The following is a 16,010-nucleotide window of genomic DNA, read 5'->3' as shown; positions in this document are numbered from 1 at the left end:
GGAGTTTTTGGTATTGGGGGGTCCCAGAAGATGATTTGGGGGTGCCATGGGGAGTTTTGGGGGGGATTTGGGGCAGTTTGGAGAGGAATTACTGGAGATATGGAGGAGTTTGGGGCATTTGGGGCAGTTTTGGGGAGATTTGGAAGGAATGGGGGAGATTTGGGGGAGGTTTTGGGATTGGGGTTCCCAAAAGGAGATTTTGGGGGTGCCAGGGGGAGTTTTGGGGGATTTGGGGGGAAATTGGTGGAGATTTGGGGGCGTTTGAAGAGATTTGGGGCAGTTTTGGGGGGATTTGGGGCAATTTGGGGCTGATTTGAGAGGAGTTGGGGGTTTTGGGGTTTTGGAGGTGATTTAAGGGAGTTTGGGGTGGATTTGGGGCAGTTTGGGAGGGATTTGGGGGAGTTAAGGGAAGATTTTGGGGGATTTTGGGGCGTATTTTAGGGTTTCTGGGAGGAGCAAATTTGGGGATTCTCAGGGAGATTTTAGGGGCACCCCGAGGGATTTTTGGGGTGCTAAGAGGGAGCTTTTTGGGGTGCTGTGGAGACAGAGTTTTGGGAGGTGTTTGCTGGGGTTTTGAGGGGGATTTGAGGGGGATTTTGGCGGAAGTTTGGGACTTTTAGGGGGATTTTTGGAAGGGATTTTGGGGAGTATTTATGAGGATTTTTTGGGGTTTTTAGAGGAGGATTTAGGAGCATTTTTGGGAGGGGTTTTGGGGGGATTTTGGGTGGGTTTTTGGGGGGATTCTGGGTGGGTTTTTTGGGGGGATTTTGGGTGGGGTTTTGGGGGGATTCTGGGTGGGTTTTTGGGGGGGATTCTGGGTGGGTTTTTTGGGGGATTTGGGTGGGTTTTTAAGGTTTCTTTGGGAGGGTTTTTGGGGGGATTTTGGGAGGGTTTTTGGGGGGATTTTGGGTGGGTTATGGGGGGATTTTTGGGGGGGATTTTGGGGGGGGGATTTTGGGTGGGTTTTGGGGGGATTCTGGGTGGGTTTTTGGGGGATTTTGGGGGGATTTTGGTTGGGTTTTTGGGGGTTTTTGGGTGGGATTCTGGGTGGGTTTTTGGGGGGATTTTAGGGGGATTTTGCGATGATTTTTGGGGAGGGGTCTCACCTTCTCTCCCCCTGCCTCGCGCAGCTCCCGCAGCTGCCGCAGGCGCCGGCCCCGCTCCAGCTGCTGCTGCAGCTCCTGCTCAGCCTCATCTTCCTCCAGGGCCGGGGGCGTCCCGGGGGGGGCGGCCTCGTCTGGGGGGACATTGGAGTCAGGGGGACCCCAAAATCCCAGAAAATCCCCCCAAAAAATCCCCTCAAGACGCCTAAAACACCCCCAAATCCCCTGGTTCCTTCTGTATCTCATCCTTGTGCAGGGCCGGGGAGGGGGCACAGGACATGGGGGACCCCAAATTCTGTAAAAACCCCTTAACACCTCCCCAAAATTCACTCGAAAATCCCCCAAAGCTCCCAATCCCCCCAACATCCTCTCAAACTCCCCTCTAAAATCCCCAAAATCCCCCTAAAATCCCCCCAAATCCAGTCTGAAAGCTCCCAAAACCCCACAGAGTCCCCCCAAACCCCCCAGAATCCCCCCAAACCCCCCAGACCCCCCCTACAACCCCCCAGCCCCCTCCCACCGTCGCTGCTGATCTCCATGTTCTCTGTCCGGGTGTCGTCCGAGGGCAGCGGGGCCTGGGGGGTCCCCTCGGGGGGGTCGGGGCCGTTTTCGGGGTCCCCCCCTGCCCCCTCCTCATCCTCCTGCACCCGCCGGCCCCGGCCCCGCGACCTGCGGGGGATTGAGGGGGGATTTGGGGGGACTGAACCCCAAAAATGACACCCAAGACCTGCCCCAGGCACCCCCCAGTCCCACCAGGACCCCAAAATCCCCCCAGAACCCCTCAAAATCCTTCCCAGGAACCCCAAAATATCCCAGGTCCTCCCAAATTCCCCCAGAACCCCTCAAAATCCTCCCCAAGAACCCCGAAATCCCCCAAAAATACCCCCAGGACCCCTCAAAATCCTCCCCAGGAACCCCAAAATATCCCAGGACCCCCCGAATCCCCAAGGACCCCCCGAATCCCCCAAGGACCCCTCCCCAACCCCTTTGGACCCCTGGATCCCCCCTAGGACCCCCCAAAATTCCCGCTTTAGCCCTTTTAGGACCCTCCCACACCCCCAGGACGCCCCCAGGACTCCCCAAAATCCTCCCCAGAACCCCTCAAACCCCCCCAGGATCCCCCAGATGTCCCCCAGGACCCCTGAAATCCCCCCCAGGATCTCCAATCCCCCCCAGGATCCCCAAAATCCTCCCCAGGATCCCCAAATCCCCCCCAGGACCCCTCAAACCCCCCCAAGGATCCCCAAATCCTCCCCAGGATCCCCAGATGTCCCCCAGGACCCCCCCAATCTCCCCCAAAACCCCCCAGGACCCCCCAAAATCTCCCCCCCCAGCCCTTTTAGGACCCTCCCTCCACCCCAGGACCCCCCAGCCCCACCTGGAGCCGAAGTCCCCCTGGGTGTCCCCCGGGGCCGTGGCCAGGAGGTCGTCGGCCCTCAGGGGCTTCTCCTTCCTGCGCAGCTTCCGCACGCGGCGCCGCGTCTTGCGGAACGTCACCGCCTGCGAACCCCAAAATGGCCCCGGATCACCCCAAAACCGCAGCAAATCACCCCAGGATTATCCCAAAGCACCCCAAAATCCTCCCCACTGACCCCAAATCCCCTCTAAATTGCCCCAAAATGCCCCCCACAGACTCCATATCCTCACCAAATTACCCCCAAATTACACCAGAAGTGCCCCAAGTTACACCAAAGCTACCCCAAAATCTTCCCCAGGACCCCAAATCAGCCCAAAATCCCCACCGAGTTACCTCCAATAACCCCAAATTACCCCAAAAATCCTCCCCAAGTGACCCCAAAGTCCTCCCCAGGACCCCAAACTGCTCCGAACCCTCCCCAAATCACCCCAAAATCCTCCCCAAGTGACCCCCAAATCCTCTCCCAATAATGCCAAATTCCCCCCAAAATTGTCCCAAAATTGTCCCCCAAATCCCCCCAAATTCCCCCCAAATCCCCCCTCACCATCTCCTCGGGGCTCAGGTACTCGCTGGCCAGGCGGGGGAGGGGCAGCTCCAGGCTCTGGGGGGCGGGGCCTGGCGGGGGGAGGGGCCCGGGCCGGGGGTCCCCGCCCGTGTCCTGCGTCCCCCCGGGCCCAGGCGGAACGAGGGGCGTGGCCCCGGCTCATCGTACTGAGGGAGCAGCGCCGGCGCCTAGGGGGGCACGGGAGTGACACGTGTGTCGCGATATCGAGCGATATATCGCGATATAGAGCGATATACTGTGATATCAAATGATATATCGCGATATCAAATGATATATCGCAATATCGAATGATACATTGTAATATCAAATGATACATCGTAATATCAAATCGATAAACGGTGATACTGTATCAATCAATGCACGGAGACACAGCACAATGCCAATCAATACATCACAGCAAGTCGTGATATCCATCAGTATATCGCGATATCGAGCGATAACCCTGATGTCAATCGATGTATCGTGATAAGCTGCGATATCGAATGATATATTGTGATCTCAATCAACGTATCACAATATATCGTGATATCAAACAATATACCGTGATCTGAATTGATGCATCACAATGTGTCGTGATACTTCACAATACCAATCAATATGTCGTGATATATCACGATATCCATCAACACGTGGTAACGCGTCATGATATTGATCAACATATGGTGATATGTCACGATTTGTCACGATACCAATCAATAAATGCTGATAGGCCATGATATCGATCGATGTATGCTGATACGTCACGACACATGGCGATATCTTGTGATATAACACCACGATGTTGCAACATGTATCTGATTAATATATACATGATACATAATGATATATCGTGATATCTCGCGCTCTGTGCTGCTATATCACAATATTTCACAATCTGTGCTGCTATATAGCGATATCTCGTGCTCTGTGCTGCTATATCGTGATACCTCACACTCTGTGCTGCTATATCACAGTATCTCACACTCTGTGCTGCTATATCACAGTATCTCACACTCTGTGCTGCTATATCACGATATCTCACAATCTGCGCTGCTATATCGCGATATCTCACACTCTGTGCTGCTATATCGCGATATCTCACAATCTGCACTGCTATATCACGATATCTCACACTCTGTCCTGCTTTATCGCGATATCTTGTGACAGGTACCTGGGAGCCGGGCCCGGGCTCCTGCTCTCCGTAGGGGTCGTAGTTGGGGCGGCGCCGGCGCAGCTCCTGCTCCTCCTGAGCGCGCGCGGCCGCGGCCAAAGCCACCTGCTCCAGGACATCCTCACCGGCCTCCAGGACACCTGGGGACGGACAGGGACAGCCAGGGACAGACAGGGGACAGGGACAGGGGACAGACAGGGACAGCCAGGGACAGACAGGGACAGACAGGGACAGACAGGGGACAGGGACAGGAGATAGAACAGGGGACAGCCAGGGACAGACAGGGACAGACAGGGGACAGGGACAGGGACAGACAGGGGACAGAACAGGGGACAGGGACAGACAGGGGACAGGGACAGACAGGGAACAGGGACAGGGGACAGGGACAGACAGGGGACAGGGACAGGGGACAGACAGGGACAGCCAGGGACAGACAGGGACAGACAGGGACAGACAGGGGACAGGGACAGGAGATAGAACAGGGGACAGCCAGGGACAGACAGGGACAGACAGGGGACAGGGACAGGGACAGACAGGGGACAGAACAGGGACAGGGACAGACAGGGGACAGGGACAGACAGGGAACAGGGACAGGGGACAGGGACAGACAGGGGACAGGGACAGACAGGGACAGACAGGGACAGGGACAGACAGGGGACAGGGACAGGGACAGCCAGGGACAGGGACAGACAGGGGACAGACAGGGGACACAAACGGGACACAAACAGGGGTCAGGGGACACAGGGAGGTGACAGGGAAGGGACAAAGGGGACAGTGAGAGGACATCTTGGACAAGGACAAACCACCCCACACCCAAAGTACCCTCCCCATGGCCCTTGGGGACAGCCCTGTCCCCACTGCCCCCTATCCCAGTGCCACCACAATGTCCCCACTGTCCCCACTGTCCCCAATGTCCCCACTGACCCCTGTCCTTGAGGGTCAGCACCAGCGTTTGTCCCTCGGGGATCGAGGCCGGGTCGTGCTCCACCGTCAGCCCCTGCAGGTCCCGGGCACTGTAACGCTCCTGGGGGGCACAGGGGGGGTCACTGCCTGTCCCCACGCTGTCCCCAATGTCCCCAAGCTGTCCCCAGTGTCCCCAAGCTGTCCCCAATGTCCCCAAGCTGTCCCCAGTGTCCCTCACCCTCCGGCGCCGCTGGAACTCCTCCTCCACCAAGGGGCTGACCCCGAACTCCTGGTCCATCTCCTCCAGCAGCTTGGCCTGCAAAGCCCCCAGTGACACCAGTTTGGGGACACCAGGGGACACCAAGGGACACCAAGGGACGCCCCAGCCCCATCCCAAAGGAATGGAAACCTGAAAGTTTCTCATCAGCAGAAAAACGACCCCAAAATTCCCATTTTTGGCTCAGAACTTGGCAACAAACCCAAGGGAATTGGGGTTGTTTGGGGATGCTCTTAAAAATTGGATTTGACCTTAAAGCGATTCCAAAATGCCTGAAAATTGAGGTGGGAGCAGAATTTTGGGGTCAAGATTTGTGATTTTAGCACCGTGCTTGAAAAGTTTACTGCAAAAAGCAAAAATTTAAGGCCCCAAGGCATCGTTTTCAGGGGAGGTTTGAGGGAATAGCCCTAAAAATCACATTGAGGGTAAGAATTCTTAAAAATTGGGATGAAATCTAAATTTTAGCCTTCAAATTCCCCATTTTAACCCAAAAACTTATTTCAAAAGAAAGATTTAACCCCCAAAATCTTTAATTTTTAGGAAATTATTAACTAAAAACCTTAAAATTGAACCTGAATTTCAGGCAGCTCCACAATTCCCAAAACCTGGGACAAAATCAGGATTTTAGATGGGAAAACCCATAAAAAATCCCCTAAAAATCCAAATTTTTGCTGTAAAATCGCTAAAAATTGGGGGTAAAAACGCCATTTTTGGACTGAAACTGGGGGGGATTTGGGGTTTTCTGGGATTTGGGGTTTCCTGAGGTTTTGGGGTCCCTTCCCACCCTTTTCTCTGCCAGCTCCTTCTCCCTCTGCAGCGCTCGGCTGCGCTCGATCCACGCGGGCCGCGTCGTCCAGCCAGGGCTCCTCCTCCCCCAGCGTCTTCACCTTCCTTTTTGGGGCAAAAAAAGGACATTTTAGGGTCCTCACAAATGCCTCAAATCAGCCCCAAATCCCTAAAATCCTCCTGGGTTTTCTCCGCTTTTCAAAAACTCCAAGTTTTTCTCGATATTCGTAAAGAGTTTTACTTGGATTTGAAAATTTTACCCCAAAATATTTTTTGTGCTTCCTCAAAAAAAGTTCCTAAATTATTTTCTGTGCCCTAAAACTCTGTCCCAGACAGTCTTAAAATCTTTCCAATCCTCCCTAAACCTTTCCTATTCCCCAAAATGCCATCCTGGCCCCCCAAAATTCCCCCTGAGAACCCCAAATCCCCCTGGAATCCCCCAATTCCTTCAAAACCCCCTCTCAGCTACCCCCAAAATTCCCTAAACACCCCTCAAATCCTTCCAATTCTTCCCCAAAGATCCCAAATTCCTTCTAAATCCCCCCAAATCCCCTCCCAAGCCCCTCAAACCCCCCCAATTCCTCTTCCAGACACCCCCAAATCCCTTCCCAGCTCACCAAAAATCCCCTAAACGCCCCCAAACCCCAATCCCTCCCCAAATCCCCTCCCTATCCCCCCAAAATTCCCTAAACACCCCCAATCCCTCCCCAAATCCCCTCCCAATGCCCCCAGCCCCCTGCCAGCCCCCCAAAAATCCCCTAAACACCCCCAAAATCCCCCAATTCCTCCCCAAACACCCTCAAATCCCCTCCCAGTCCCCCCAAAATCCCCTAAACAGCCCCCAAACCGCCCCAAATCCCCTCCTAACCCCCCCAATTCCTCCCCAAACACCCTCAAATCCCCTCCCAGTCCCCCCAAAATCCCCTAAACAGCCCCCAAACCGCCCCAAACCCTCTCCTAACCCCCCAATTCCTCCCAAACCCCTCCCAGCCCCCCAAACCCCCTCCCAGTGCCCCCCATTCCCCCATTTCCGTACCCCAGTTTCTGGTTCAGCAGCCGTTTCTCCTTGGCCGCCGCCAGCTTCTCGCGGATTTCCTCGCGCTGCCGCAGCGCCAGGGGATTGATCACCTCGGCTGCCACCGGGTCCTCCTTGGTGCCTGCCTCTGCTCCAAACCAGCCCAAAATCAGCCCAAAATCAGGCCCAAAATCAGCCTCAAAATCGGGCGAAAATCAGGCCCAAATCAGGCCCAAAATCAGGCCAAAATCGGCCCAAATCAGGCCCAAAATTGGCCCAAAATCAGCCTCAAAATCAGACCAAAATCAGACCAAAATCAGGCCCAAATCAGCCTCAAAATCAGGCCAAAAACAAGTCCAAAATCAGGTCAAAAATCGGGCCAAAAATTGGGCCAAAGTCAGCCCCGTGGCACCCCAAAATCAGTGAAATCAGCCCCAAAATCAGGCCCCAAATCAGGCCAAAATTTGCCCCAAAATCGGCCCAAAAGCAGAGCAAAATCAGCCCCAAAGTCAAACCCAAAATCAGACCCAGGGCACCCAAAAATCAGCCCCAGGACACCCCAAAATTTGCCCTAAAAATCCCAAATCAGGCCCAAAATTGGTCCTGAAATTAGCCCTAAAATGAGGTGATAAATCAACCACAAGATGGCCCAAAGTACCCCAAAATTGGCCCTAAAATGAACTGTGAACATCCTGAAATCAGGCCCAGGAATCAGCATCAAAATTGGCAAAAACAACCCCAAACTCAGCCCTTAAATCAGCCCCTGGGCCCCCCTAAAACCAGCCCAAAAATCAGCCCCAAGCCCCCCAAAATCAGCCCCAAAAAACCCAAAATGCCCTAAACTCCCCCCAAATTCCCCTCACCTTTCTTGGCCGTGCTGGTCTCCAGTGGCTTCAGTCCCAGTTTGGCCCGGAGCTTACTGGGAACCACAAAAGGGTCAGGGGGGTTCCAGGGTGGGGGACCCCAAATTTGGGGGATTTGAGGGAGGGGAAACCCCAATTTTGGGATATTTGGGGAGGGGAAACCCCAGTTTTGGGGGATTTTGGGGGGGTCCTCACTTGGTTTCTTCCACGCTCAGGGAGGATTCACCTGCTGCAGATTTGGGAGCAGCTGTGAGGGATAATCAAGAAATTATTAGTAATTAATTGGGGGGGGGAGCTCCTCTGGCACCCCTTGAGGTGCTGCCCCAGCCCAATACACTCATGGGCCCCAAAATCTCCCTTTTGACCCCCAAAATCCCCTTTAACCCCCCAAAATCCCCCTTAATGTCCCAAGAATTCCTTTTAACACTCTAAAATTTGTCTTTAAACCCCTAAAATCCCCCTTTAACGCCACAAAATCCCTTTTAACACCACAAAATCTCCTTTAATCTCTAAAAATTCACTTTAATTCCCCAAAATTCTCTTTTAACCTCCCCAAAATTTACTTTAAATCCCCCAAAATCAACTTAAAATCCCTAAAATTCCCTTCAGCCCCTCCAAAATCCCTCTGGGGTCTCCCCCATCCACAGCTGCACCCCCCGAAAACCCAAAATTCCCCCAAATTCTCCCCAAATCCCCCCCCAGGCCCCCCCCAATTTTTTCCCCTCCCGCCCTCACCGGGCTCCTCCCGCTCCTCCTTCCTCTCCCTCTTGGCTCTCCGCTCGTTCTCGGAGCCGCCCCGGCCATGGCCGCTCCTCCCGGCCTCCTCGGCCCCTCCGCGCCTCGAGGAACCGGAGCCTCCCCCGGAGCCGCCGCGCTCTCCCCGGGAGCGGCTGCGTTTCCCGCGCCGCTCCCCGCCACGGTGCCGGTGCTTGCGGTGCTCGCGGGGCCGCCCCGCGCTGCTGCTGCTGCCGCCGCCGCCCGTCCCGGCCGCCCCCGGGGCCTCCTCGGCCGCTTCGGTCCCACCGCGCTCCCGGTGCTTCTTCGAGGCGCCCATGGCCGCCCCGCCACTTCCGGGAGAGAGCGGGACTTCCGGTGGTTGCCATGGAGGCGCTTCCGGTGTTCGGCTACTTCCGGTGGAGCGCGGTGCTGATTGGTCGAGGTGTAGGCGGGACTTGAGGGGGCACTGTGGGATGAACCATTATGCGCGCGGAGGGGTGCGCAGAATGAGCAGGATGGTTGTGGCGCCGTCCTGTTCCCCCACAGAGGGCTGGAGACCTCCGTAAGAGGCACCGGGGATGTTCCAACACTGTTTCCATTGAGGAGACCCCGTGCGGGCCGCCTGGTGGGGGGGGCTCCGTATATAGCGCACCCCCGGGGCACAACAAATGGTGGCGCCCAGCAGAAATCAAAAGAGCCTTTAAAAACACCAAAATGGCGGCCGTTTGGGGTGCGGCAAAATGGCGGCGCATGGGGGGACCCCGAAAAGGACAGGGGTGCAGACAATGTTCCAGGAGAAGAAATGGGCTCAACTCCCATAACTGGCGTCCCGCTGAGCCGTGGTGCGAATCACCGACTCCAAAACGCGCCCTCCGGGGCTCTGTCCCGCCCCGTTCGCCCCCGGGCGCTTCCGGGCCCCCCCCCGCCTCGTGCCCTTTGATCCGCCCGGCGCGGGCGCCTTGGCGGCGCCGGGGGGGAGGGGCTGAAGGCGCGGCCACCTCAAAATGGGCGTGGCTTTCGCGGACTATAAAAGGCGCCGCCGAGCCCCTCGCGCCCGTCACGAGGACTCGGCGAAGGTACCGCCCGCCCTGAGGGGCTCTGGGGGAATTTCTGGGGGACAAAAACAAATTTGGGGGCCCCGTGAGAATTTCGGGGTGTCCGGGTGGGTTATTTGGGTGTGCGCGAAGGGCTCGAGATCCCCTCCAAGGTTGTTTAAGGAAGGGCTGGGGAGGGCCCCGAGGCCTGGAAAGATTTTGGGGCGTCCTGTAAGGGATTTGGGGTCCCCAGGGTGGTGTTGGATGCTCAAGAGGAGCTTAAAACCCCCACAAGAACCTTTTAGCTTGAGCAGGGGATTTCTAGAAAGATATTGAGGAGTTTTTGGGGTGTGGGAAGCACGCCTGGGTCTCTTTTAAGAGCCTTTCCCTGCCGGGGGCAAAGTCGGGGTTCAAAGATTCCCCCTTGAGGCTCTTTGGGGTGAAAGTTCAACCCCGCCCAAATTCTTTTGGGGCGATCCCTGAAGGTTTTGGGCTGATCCCCTGAAGGGTTTTTGGGGCGATCCCTGAAGGTTTTTGGGCTGATTTTTGGGGTGACCCCTGAAGGGTTTCGGGCAATCCCCGAAGGTTTTTGAGGCGATCCCGAAGGTTTTTGAGGCGATCCCTGAAGGTTTTTGGGGTAACCCCTGAAGGCTTCGAGGCAATCCCTTTTGGGGTCGATCCCTGAAGGTTTTTGGGGCGATCCCTGAAGGGTTTCGGGAAAATCCCTTTTGGGGGCGACCCCTGAAGGTTTTTGGCGGCAATCCCTGAAGGGTTTTTGGGCTGACCCCCGAAGATTTTGGAGGCGATCCCAGAAGGTTTTTGGGGTGACCCCTGAAGGCTTCGAGGCGATCCCTTTTGGGGCGATCCCCGAAGGTTTTTGGGGCAATCCCTGAGGATTTCGTGCTCTTTTCCCCAGATGGATCCCGAGTCTCCGCCCCGCGAGCTGGAGCTGTCGGCGCTGGAGGCCGAGAAGGAGCCGATGGCGGCGGCGGCCGAGCCCGAGCCCGGCTCCCCCCCTCAGCCTCCCCCTCCCCACCGCGACCCCACCCCAGCGCCGGCCGCTGCTCCGGGCGGGGAGAAGAACGGGCTGGTGATGAAGATCCCGCCCGAGGAAGAGGAGGAGGCGGCTTTGGGGGGCTCGGGGGTTTCGGGGAGCCCCAAATTCACGGGGCTGGGCAAGGAGGAGCTGCTGAGGGAGGCGGGGACGCCGCTCTGGGCCCGGGCCCGCCTGGTGCTGCTCGTGCTCTTCTGGGGGGGCTGGCTCGGGATGTTGGGCGCCGCTGCCGCCATCGTGGCCCAGGCCCCCCGGTGCCAGCCCCTGCCTGCCAAAGCCTGGTGGGAGCTCGGGGCGCTCTACAGGGCCCCCCCAAAGGCGTTTGGGGGCGATCTGAAAGGTGAGGAGGGGTCTGGGGGGGTTTACAGGGTCCCCAGAGGGGTGGAAGGATCCCAAAGGATGGCTGGGGGGGGTCCCATGGGGGTTTTGGGGGGGTTTAGAGGGTCCCCACCTCTACTTTAGGGGGGGTTCCAGGATCTCCAAAGTTTTAGGGGTCCCCGAAATCTTGGGAATTTTGGAGTTTCCCCAAGTCTGGGATGATTCTGGGATCCTTGAGGACTTTGGGACCCCTGGGTTGGTTTTTCGGGTTCCGAGGGTGGGATTTTGGGCTCTCAGGGTGGGATTTTGGGCTCTCAGGGAGGGATTTTGTGGTCCCCAGCAGCGTTTGGGATCTCTTTGGTGCTCCTGGGAGGATTTTGGGGTTGTGCTGTGGGGTCAGATTTGGGGTTCACCCCCTTGTGCAGGTGTGGAGAAGCGTTTGGGGTACCTGAAGGAGAAGCTGCAGGTGGGGGGGCTGGTGTTGGGCCCCGTGGCCCCCCAAAAACGCCCCGAGGATCTGATCCCCCCCCTGGAGGAGCTGGACCCAGACCTGGGCACCATTCAGGACTTCAGCGCCCTCCTGCAGGCGGCCAAGGACAAAGGTGGGGCTGGGGGGGACCCCAAAACCGGGAGGGACCCCACAGAATTGGGGGGGGGAGCCCCAAAATGTGAGGGGTTCAGAATTGGGGGGGACACCCCAAAATTGAGGGGGGGTGTCTGAATTTGGGGGTTCCCAGGGTTGGGTGATTGAAGGGGATCCCCCAAAAGGGGATCCCCCATAATTATGGGGGGTTTATAATTGGTGGGGGGGGTGTCTCTGGTGCTGGGGGGGTTTGGGGGTGCCCTGAGCCCCCCATTTTCTCCCCCCCCCAGGACTGAAGGTGATTCTGGACCTGACCCCAAACCCCACTGGGGATCGGGTCTGGGGGGACGCAGCCAAGGACCCCAAAGTGCACCAGCAGGTCCAGGTGGGTCTGGGGGGGCTCTGGGGGATTGGGTGGGGGATTTGGGGGACCCCCCTGACCCCCCCTGTGCCCCCCAGGCTGCCCTGAGCCGTTGGCTGAAGCAGGACATTGCTGGGGTCTTCCTGGATGGCATCGAGGAGCTCCCGGTGAGGGGGGCAGGATTTGGGGTGAATTTGGGGCTTTTTGGGGCAGGATTTGGGGTGAATTTGGGGCTTTTTGGGGCTGGATTTGGGGTGAATTTGGGGCTGGATTTGGGGTGAATTTGGGGCAGAATTTGGGGCAGGATTTGAGGTGAATTTGGGGCTTTTTGGGGCTGGATTTGGGGTGAATTTGGGGCAGGATTTGAGGTGAATTTGGGGCTTTTTGGGGCAGGATTTGGGGGTAGGATTGTGGGGGGGTTTGGGGCAGGACTTGGGGGGATTTTGGGGAAAGAATTGGGGGGGTTTGGGGCGGGATTGGAGGGAATTTTTTAGGGCAGAATTTGGGGGATTTGGGGCAGAATTGGGGTTTTTTGGGGGGAGCATTGGAGGTTTGTTTGGGGCAGAACTGGGGGAGGTTGGGGTAGAATTGGTGGGGGGAATTTTGGGGCAGAACTGGGGATTTTGGGGGGGCTCTGGGTGATCCCCCATGTCCCCCCAGCCCTCGGTGGTGGCTGAGTGGAGGAACCTGACGGAGCAGGAGCCGAGCCCCAGCGGCGTGGCCAGGTCTGACCCCCAAAAACGTCCCCAGTGTCACCCCAAAGTCATTGAGCCCCCCCAAAAATGTCCCCAGTGTCACCCCAAACTCCCTGACCCCCCCCAAAAGTGTCCCCAGTGTCACCCCAAACTCATTGATCCCCCAAATCTCCTCTTCTCCTCATCCTCTGCCTCATGGAGCCCCCACCCACTTTGGGCTCCTTCCTCTGTTTTGGGTGCTGGGGGTGCCCCCCTGACCTTCCCCTCAATTTTGGGGTGCTCCCCTTTTCCTCCTCTCATTTTTGGGGTTCTCCTCTGACCGTTTTTCTTCATTTTTAGGCTGCTCTGTTGATCTTTTTGCTTGCATTTTCGGGGTTCTCCATTGACTTCCCCCCCCCATTTTTGGGCTGCTTCTCTGACATTTTTTTGTTCCATTTTTTGGGTGCTCCCTTGACCTTTTCCTCCTCGTTTTTTGGTTGCTCCTCTGATTTTTCCTTCCCGTTTTTGGGCTTCCCCCCCCATATTTTGGGGTGCCCCCTGACCGTGTCCCGTTTTTGGGGTGCCCCTGTTGTGTTTCCAGGGTGCTGGTGGGGGGCACCCGCCTGCAGGACCCTTGGCTGCTGCCCCAGATCCCGGGGGGGCTGCGCCTGCTCCTGGGGCCCTTCCTGCAGCCCCTGCAGCCCAAACCGGACCAGGAATCGCCCGAGGGAGCCGTGAGGAACCTGCTCAACTTCCTCAGCTCCAACTCCTCCTCCGTGGGGCTGGGCTGGAGCGTGAGTGCTGCACCCCAAAACCCCCCTGGGAACCCCAAAACTTCCCTGGGAACCCCAAAACCTCCCTGGGAACCCCAGAATCCCTTCAGGAGACCCAAAACCTCGCCAGGATCCCCCAAATCCCTAAAATCTTCCTATGGGGCTGGGCTGGAGCGTGAGTGCTGCACCCCAAAATGCCCTCAGGACCCCCCAAAATCCCGTCAGGAGCCACAAAACGTCCCTGGGAGCCCCCAAATCCCCTCAGGAACCCCAAAACCTCCTCGGGAGTCCTCAAAATGTCCTTGGGAACCCCAAATCCCCCCATCCTCTGGGAATCAAAAATAGGAACCCAAAACCTCCCCAGGACCCCCAAAATCCCTTCAGGAGCTCCAAAACCTCCCCAGGATCCCCAAAATCCCTTCAGGAGCCCCAAATCCCCCCAACCCTAAACCCCTGGCACCCCCTAATTCCCACCCCCCTGTGGGACCCTCCTGCACCCCCAAACCTCCCTGGGCCCCCTCAACTGCCTCCATCCCCAGGACCCCTAAACTGCCCCTGACCGAGCCCCCAAACATCCCCGGGACCCCCAGATTGCCCCCAGTGCCACCTTCCTGCCCCCTCCCACTTTTTGGGGTTCCTGTCCCGCAGGTGGGGTCCCCGTGGGAGTCCTGGGTGAGCCCCAGCCTGAGGCTGCAGCAGCTGCTGCTGCTCTGGGGGCTCCCCGGGACCCCCGTGCTGAGCTACGGCGACGAGCTGGGGCTGCCCCGGCCCCCCAAAAACCAACAGGTACCAACAGGGGGGGAAAGGGAGGGTTTGGGGGGGTACAGGGGGGATTTGGGGGCTGGAGGGAAGCTCTGGGCACCGGGGGGGTTTGGGGAGGGGTTTGGGGTTTTTAGGGGTGCAGGGGAGGGGCTTGGGAGGGTGCCCTGACCCAAATTTGCCCTGGGTTTTGCCCCATTTTCCTTGGGTTTTGCTGTAATTTCACTGGTCTGTGCCCCAAGTTTGCCATTTTTTGCCCCAGTTTTGCTGGGGTTTTAGCCCAAATTTTACCGGTTTTGCCCCAATTTCTCCGTTTTTCCCCCAGCTGCCACCAATGCCGTGGGAATCCATCGAGGACCCGAAAAAAGGCGGGAACGGCTCTGAGGTGGGCGGGGCTTGGAGCTGTGATTGACATTAACTGGGTGGTGCTTGATGGGATGGGGCGTGGTTTATTTTAAGAGGTGTGGCTTGGAGTGACTCCTCCCCTTTGGGGGTGGGTCTTCAATGTCCATTATGGCTTTTAAGGGGTGGGGGGGTCGGTCACACCCATAGGTGGGCGGAGCCTTAGGGTGGGTCCCACAAAGTGATAGCACCACTACAGATTCTTAAAAGGGCAATGCAACCTTAAAAGGGCAACACATCCTTAAAGGGTAATGGGCTCTTAAAAGGGCAGCACACATTTAAAACGGCAGTATGTCTTTAAAAGGACAATGCACCCTTAAAAGGGCAATGCAATTTTTGAAATGTAATGTGTCTTTAAAAGGGCAACACATTCTTAAAAGGGTCACGTGGTCTTGAAAGAGTAATGTGCCTTTAAAGGGGCAACAGTCTTAAAAGGGCAACGCGCCTTTAAAAGGGCAACACCACCCGCTGCCTCCTTAAAGGGCCAGCGCCTCCTCTTTTCGGGGCTGCATTTGGGGGTGTCCCGCCCCCCCTGATCGCAGCCCCCCTGATTGCAGCCCCCGGAGCTGGAGCTGTGCACGGCCCTGGCCTCACTGCGGGCCCACGAGCGCTCGCTGCTGCTGGGGGAGGCGCTGCCGGTGCCCGCGGGCTCGGCCGTGGCGCTGCTGCGGCGCTGGGACCAGAGCGAGCGCTTCCTGCTGCTGCTCAACCCCCACGGAGCCCCCCTCAAACCCTTCTCGGTCAAGAGAGACCCCCTGGACCCCCCCCTGCCCGAGTGGGCCACGCTGCGCCTCAGCACCGGCCCCAGGGAGCCCGGGGAGCCCCAGGTGCAGCTGCAGGAGCTCAAGGTGGGGCCCTACCAGGGGCTGCTGCTGGGTTTCCCCTACAGCCCCCAGTGAGCCCGGGCACCCCAAAGCTGCCTTGACCCCCCCTCAGCACCCCAAACCCACCCTGACCTCCCCCAGCACCCCAAACCTGCCCTGTGGAGGACCCCCCTCCACAGCCATCCCTGCTCACCCTCACTTTGGGGGTCCCACACTCATCTCCCCTCTGTCTTTTTTTGGGTTTTGTTTTTCTCTCCCCAGCTCAGTTTTGGGGTTTTTTCTTTGTTTTCTGGGAGTATTGGGGTCCCCCGCCAAATCTGAATAAATGAATTGCATTTGTGACCTTGGGTTTGTTTCGGTTTTTGGGGGGGTCTGAGGGTCTCCCCAGGATTTGGGGGTTTCAGAGACTCCCCAGGAGTGCCCCAAATGAGG

At 57.4% G+C, this 16,010-nt stretch overlaps 3 protein-coding genes across 3 annotated transcripts in view; 1 reads left to right on the top strand and 2 right to left on the bottom strand.

Moving 5' to 3' along the window:
* The window catches only part of LOC129133920 (transcription factor p65), a 7,521-nt gene extending 4,779 nt beyond the window's left edge, over nt 1-2,742 (bottom strand). The window contains exons 1-6 of the mRNA XM_077172434.1: nt 2,734-2,742; nt 2,482-2,603; nt 1,751-1,772; nt 1,624-1,678; nt 1,107-1,237; nt 546-565 (exon numbers count right to left, since the gene is read on the bottom strand). Of these exons, the coding sequence (XP_077028549.1) occupies nt 546-565; nt 1,107-1,237; nt 1,624-1,678; nt 1,751-1,772; nt 2,482-2,603; nt 2,734-2,742 (359 nt within the window). The remainder of the gene's footprint in view (nt 1-545; nt 566-1,106; nt 1,238-1,623; nt 1,679-1,750; nt 1,773-2,481; nt 2,604-2,733) is intronic.
* Nucleotides 2,480-9,176, bottom strand: SART1 (spliceosome associated factor 1, recruiter of U4/U6.U5 tri-snRNP). Its single transcript, XM_077172470.1, is given in 11 exon segments — nt 2,480-2,603; nt 3,065-3,252; nt 4,236-4,375; nt 5,160-5,259; nt 5,377-5,454; nt 6,200-6,256; nt 6,258-6,306; nt 7,238-7,364; nt 8,080-8,135; nt 8,275-8,326; nt 8,815-9,176. Coding segments are annotated over 10 exon segments (1,152 nt in total). The 5' UTR covers nt 9,134-9,176; the 3' UTR covers nt 2,480-2,603; nt 3,065-3,078.
* Nucleotides 9,177-9,733: 557 nt separating this feature from the next.
* Nucleotides 9,734-15,920, top strand: SLC3A2 (solute carrier family 3 member 2). The gene is made up of 10 exons (XM_077172459.1): nt 9,734-9,872; nt 10,747-11,224; nt 11,628-11,804; nt 12,076-12,170; nt 12,245-12,313; nt 12,807-12,871; nt 13,422-13,614; nt 14,242-14,379; nt 14,678-14,737; nt 15,312-15,920. The coding sequence occupies exons 1-10, from the start codon at nt 9,801-9,803 to the stop codon at nt 15,651-15,653; spliced, it is 1,689 nt and encodes a 562-aa protein (XP_077028574.1). The 5' UTR covers nt 9,734-9,800; the 3' UTR covers nt 15,654-15,920.
* Nucleotides 15,921-16,010: the final 90 nt, after the last annotated feature.

The sequence above is a fragment of the Agelaius phoeniceus genome, chromosome 38 (assembly GCF_051311805.1).
Source record: "Agelaius phoeniceus isolate bAgePho1 chromosome 38, bAgePho1.hap1, whole genome shotgun sequence".
Classification (NCBI taxonomy): domain Eukaryota; kingdom Metazoa; phylum Chordata; class Aves; order Passeriformes; family Icteridae; genus Agelaius; species Agelaius phoeniceus.
Note: the sequence above shows the minus strand (reverse complement) of the source record. Positions and strands in the feature narration are given on the sequence as shown.

Bases quoted from the DNA above. Each gene is read 5' to 3' on its own strand.
- SLC3A2 (XM_077172459.1), top strand. From the start codon at position 9,801: ATGGGCGTGGCTTTCGCGGACTATAAAAGGCGCCGCCGAGCCCCTCGC. The intron at 13,615-14,241 runs GTGAGTGCTGCA...CCTGTCCCGCAG, and splicing joins CCGTGGGGCTGGGCTGGAGC to GTGGGGTCCCCGTGGGAGTC. The intron at 14,738-15,311 runs GTGGGCGGGGCT...CCCTGATTGCAG, and splicing joins AAGGCGGGAACGGCTCTGAG to CCCCCGGAGCTGGAGCTGTG.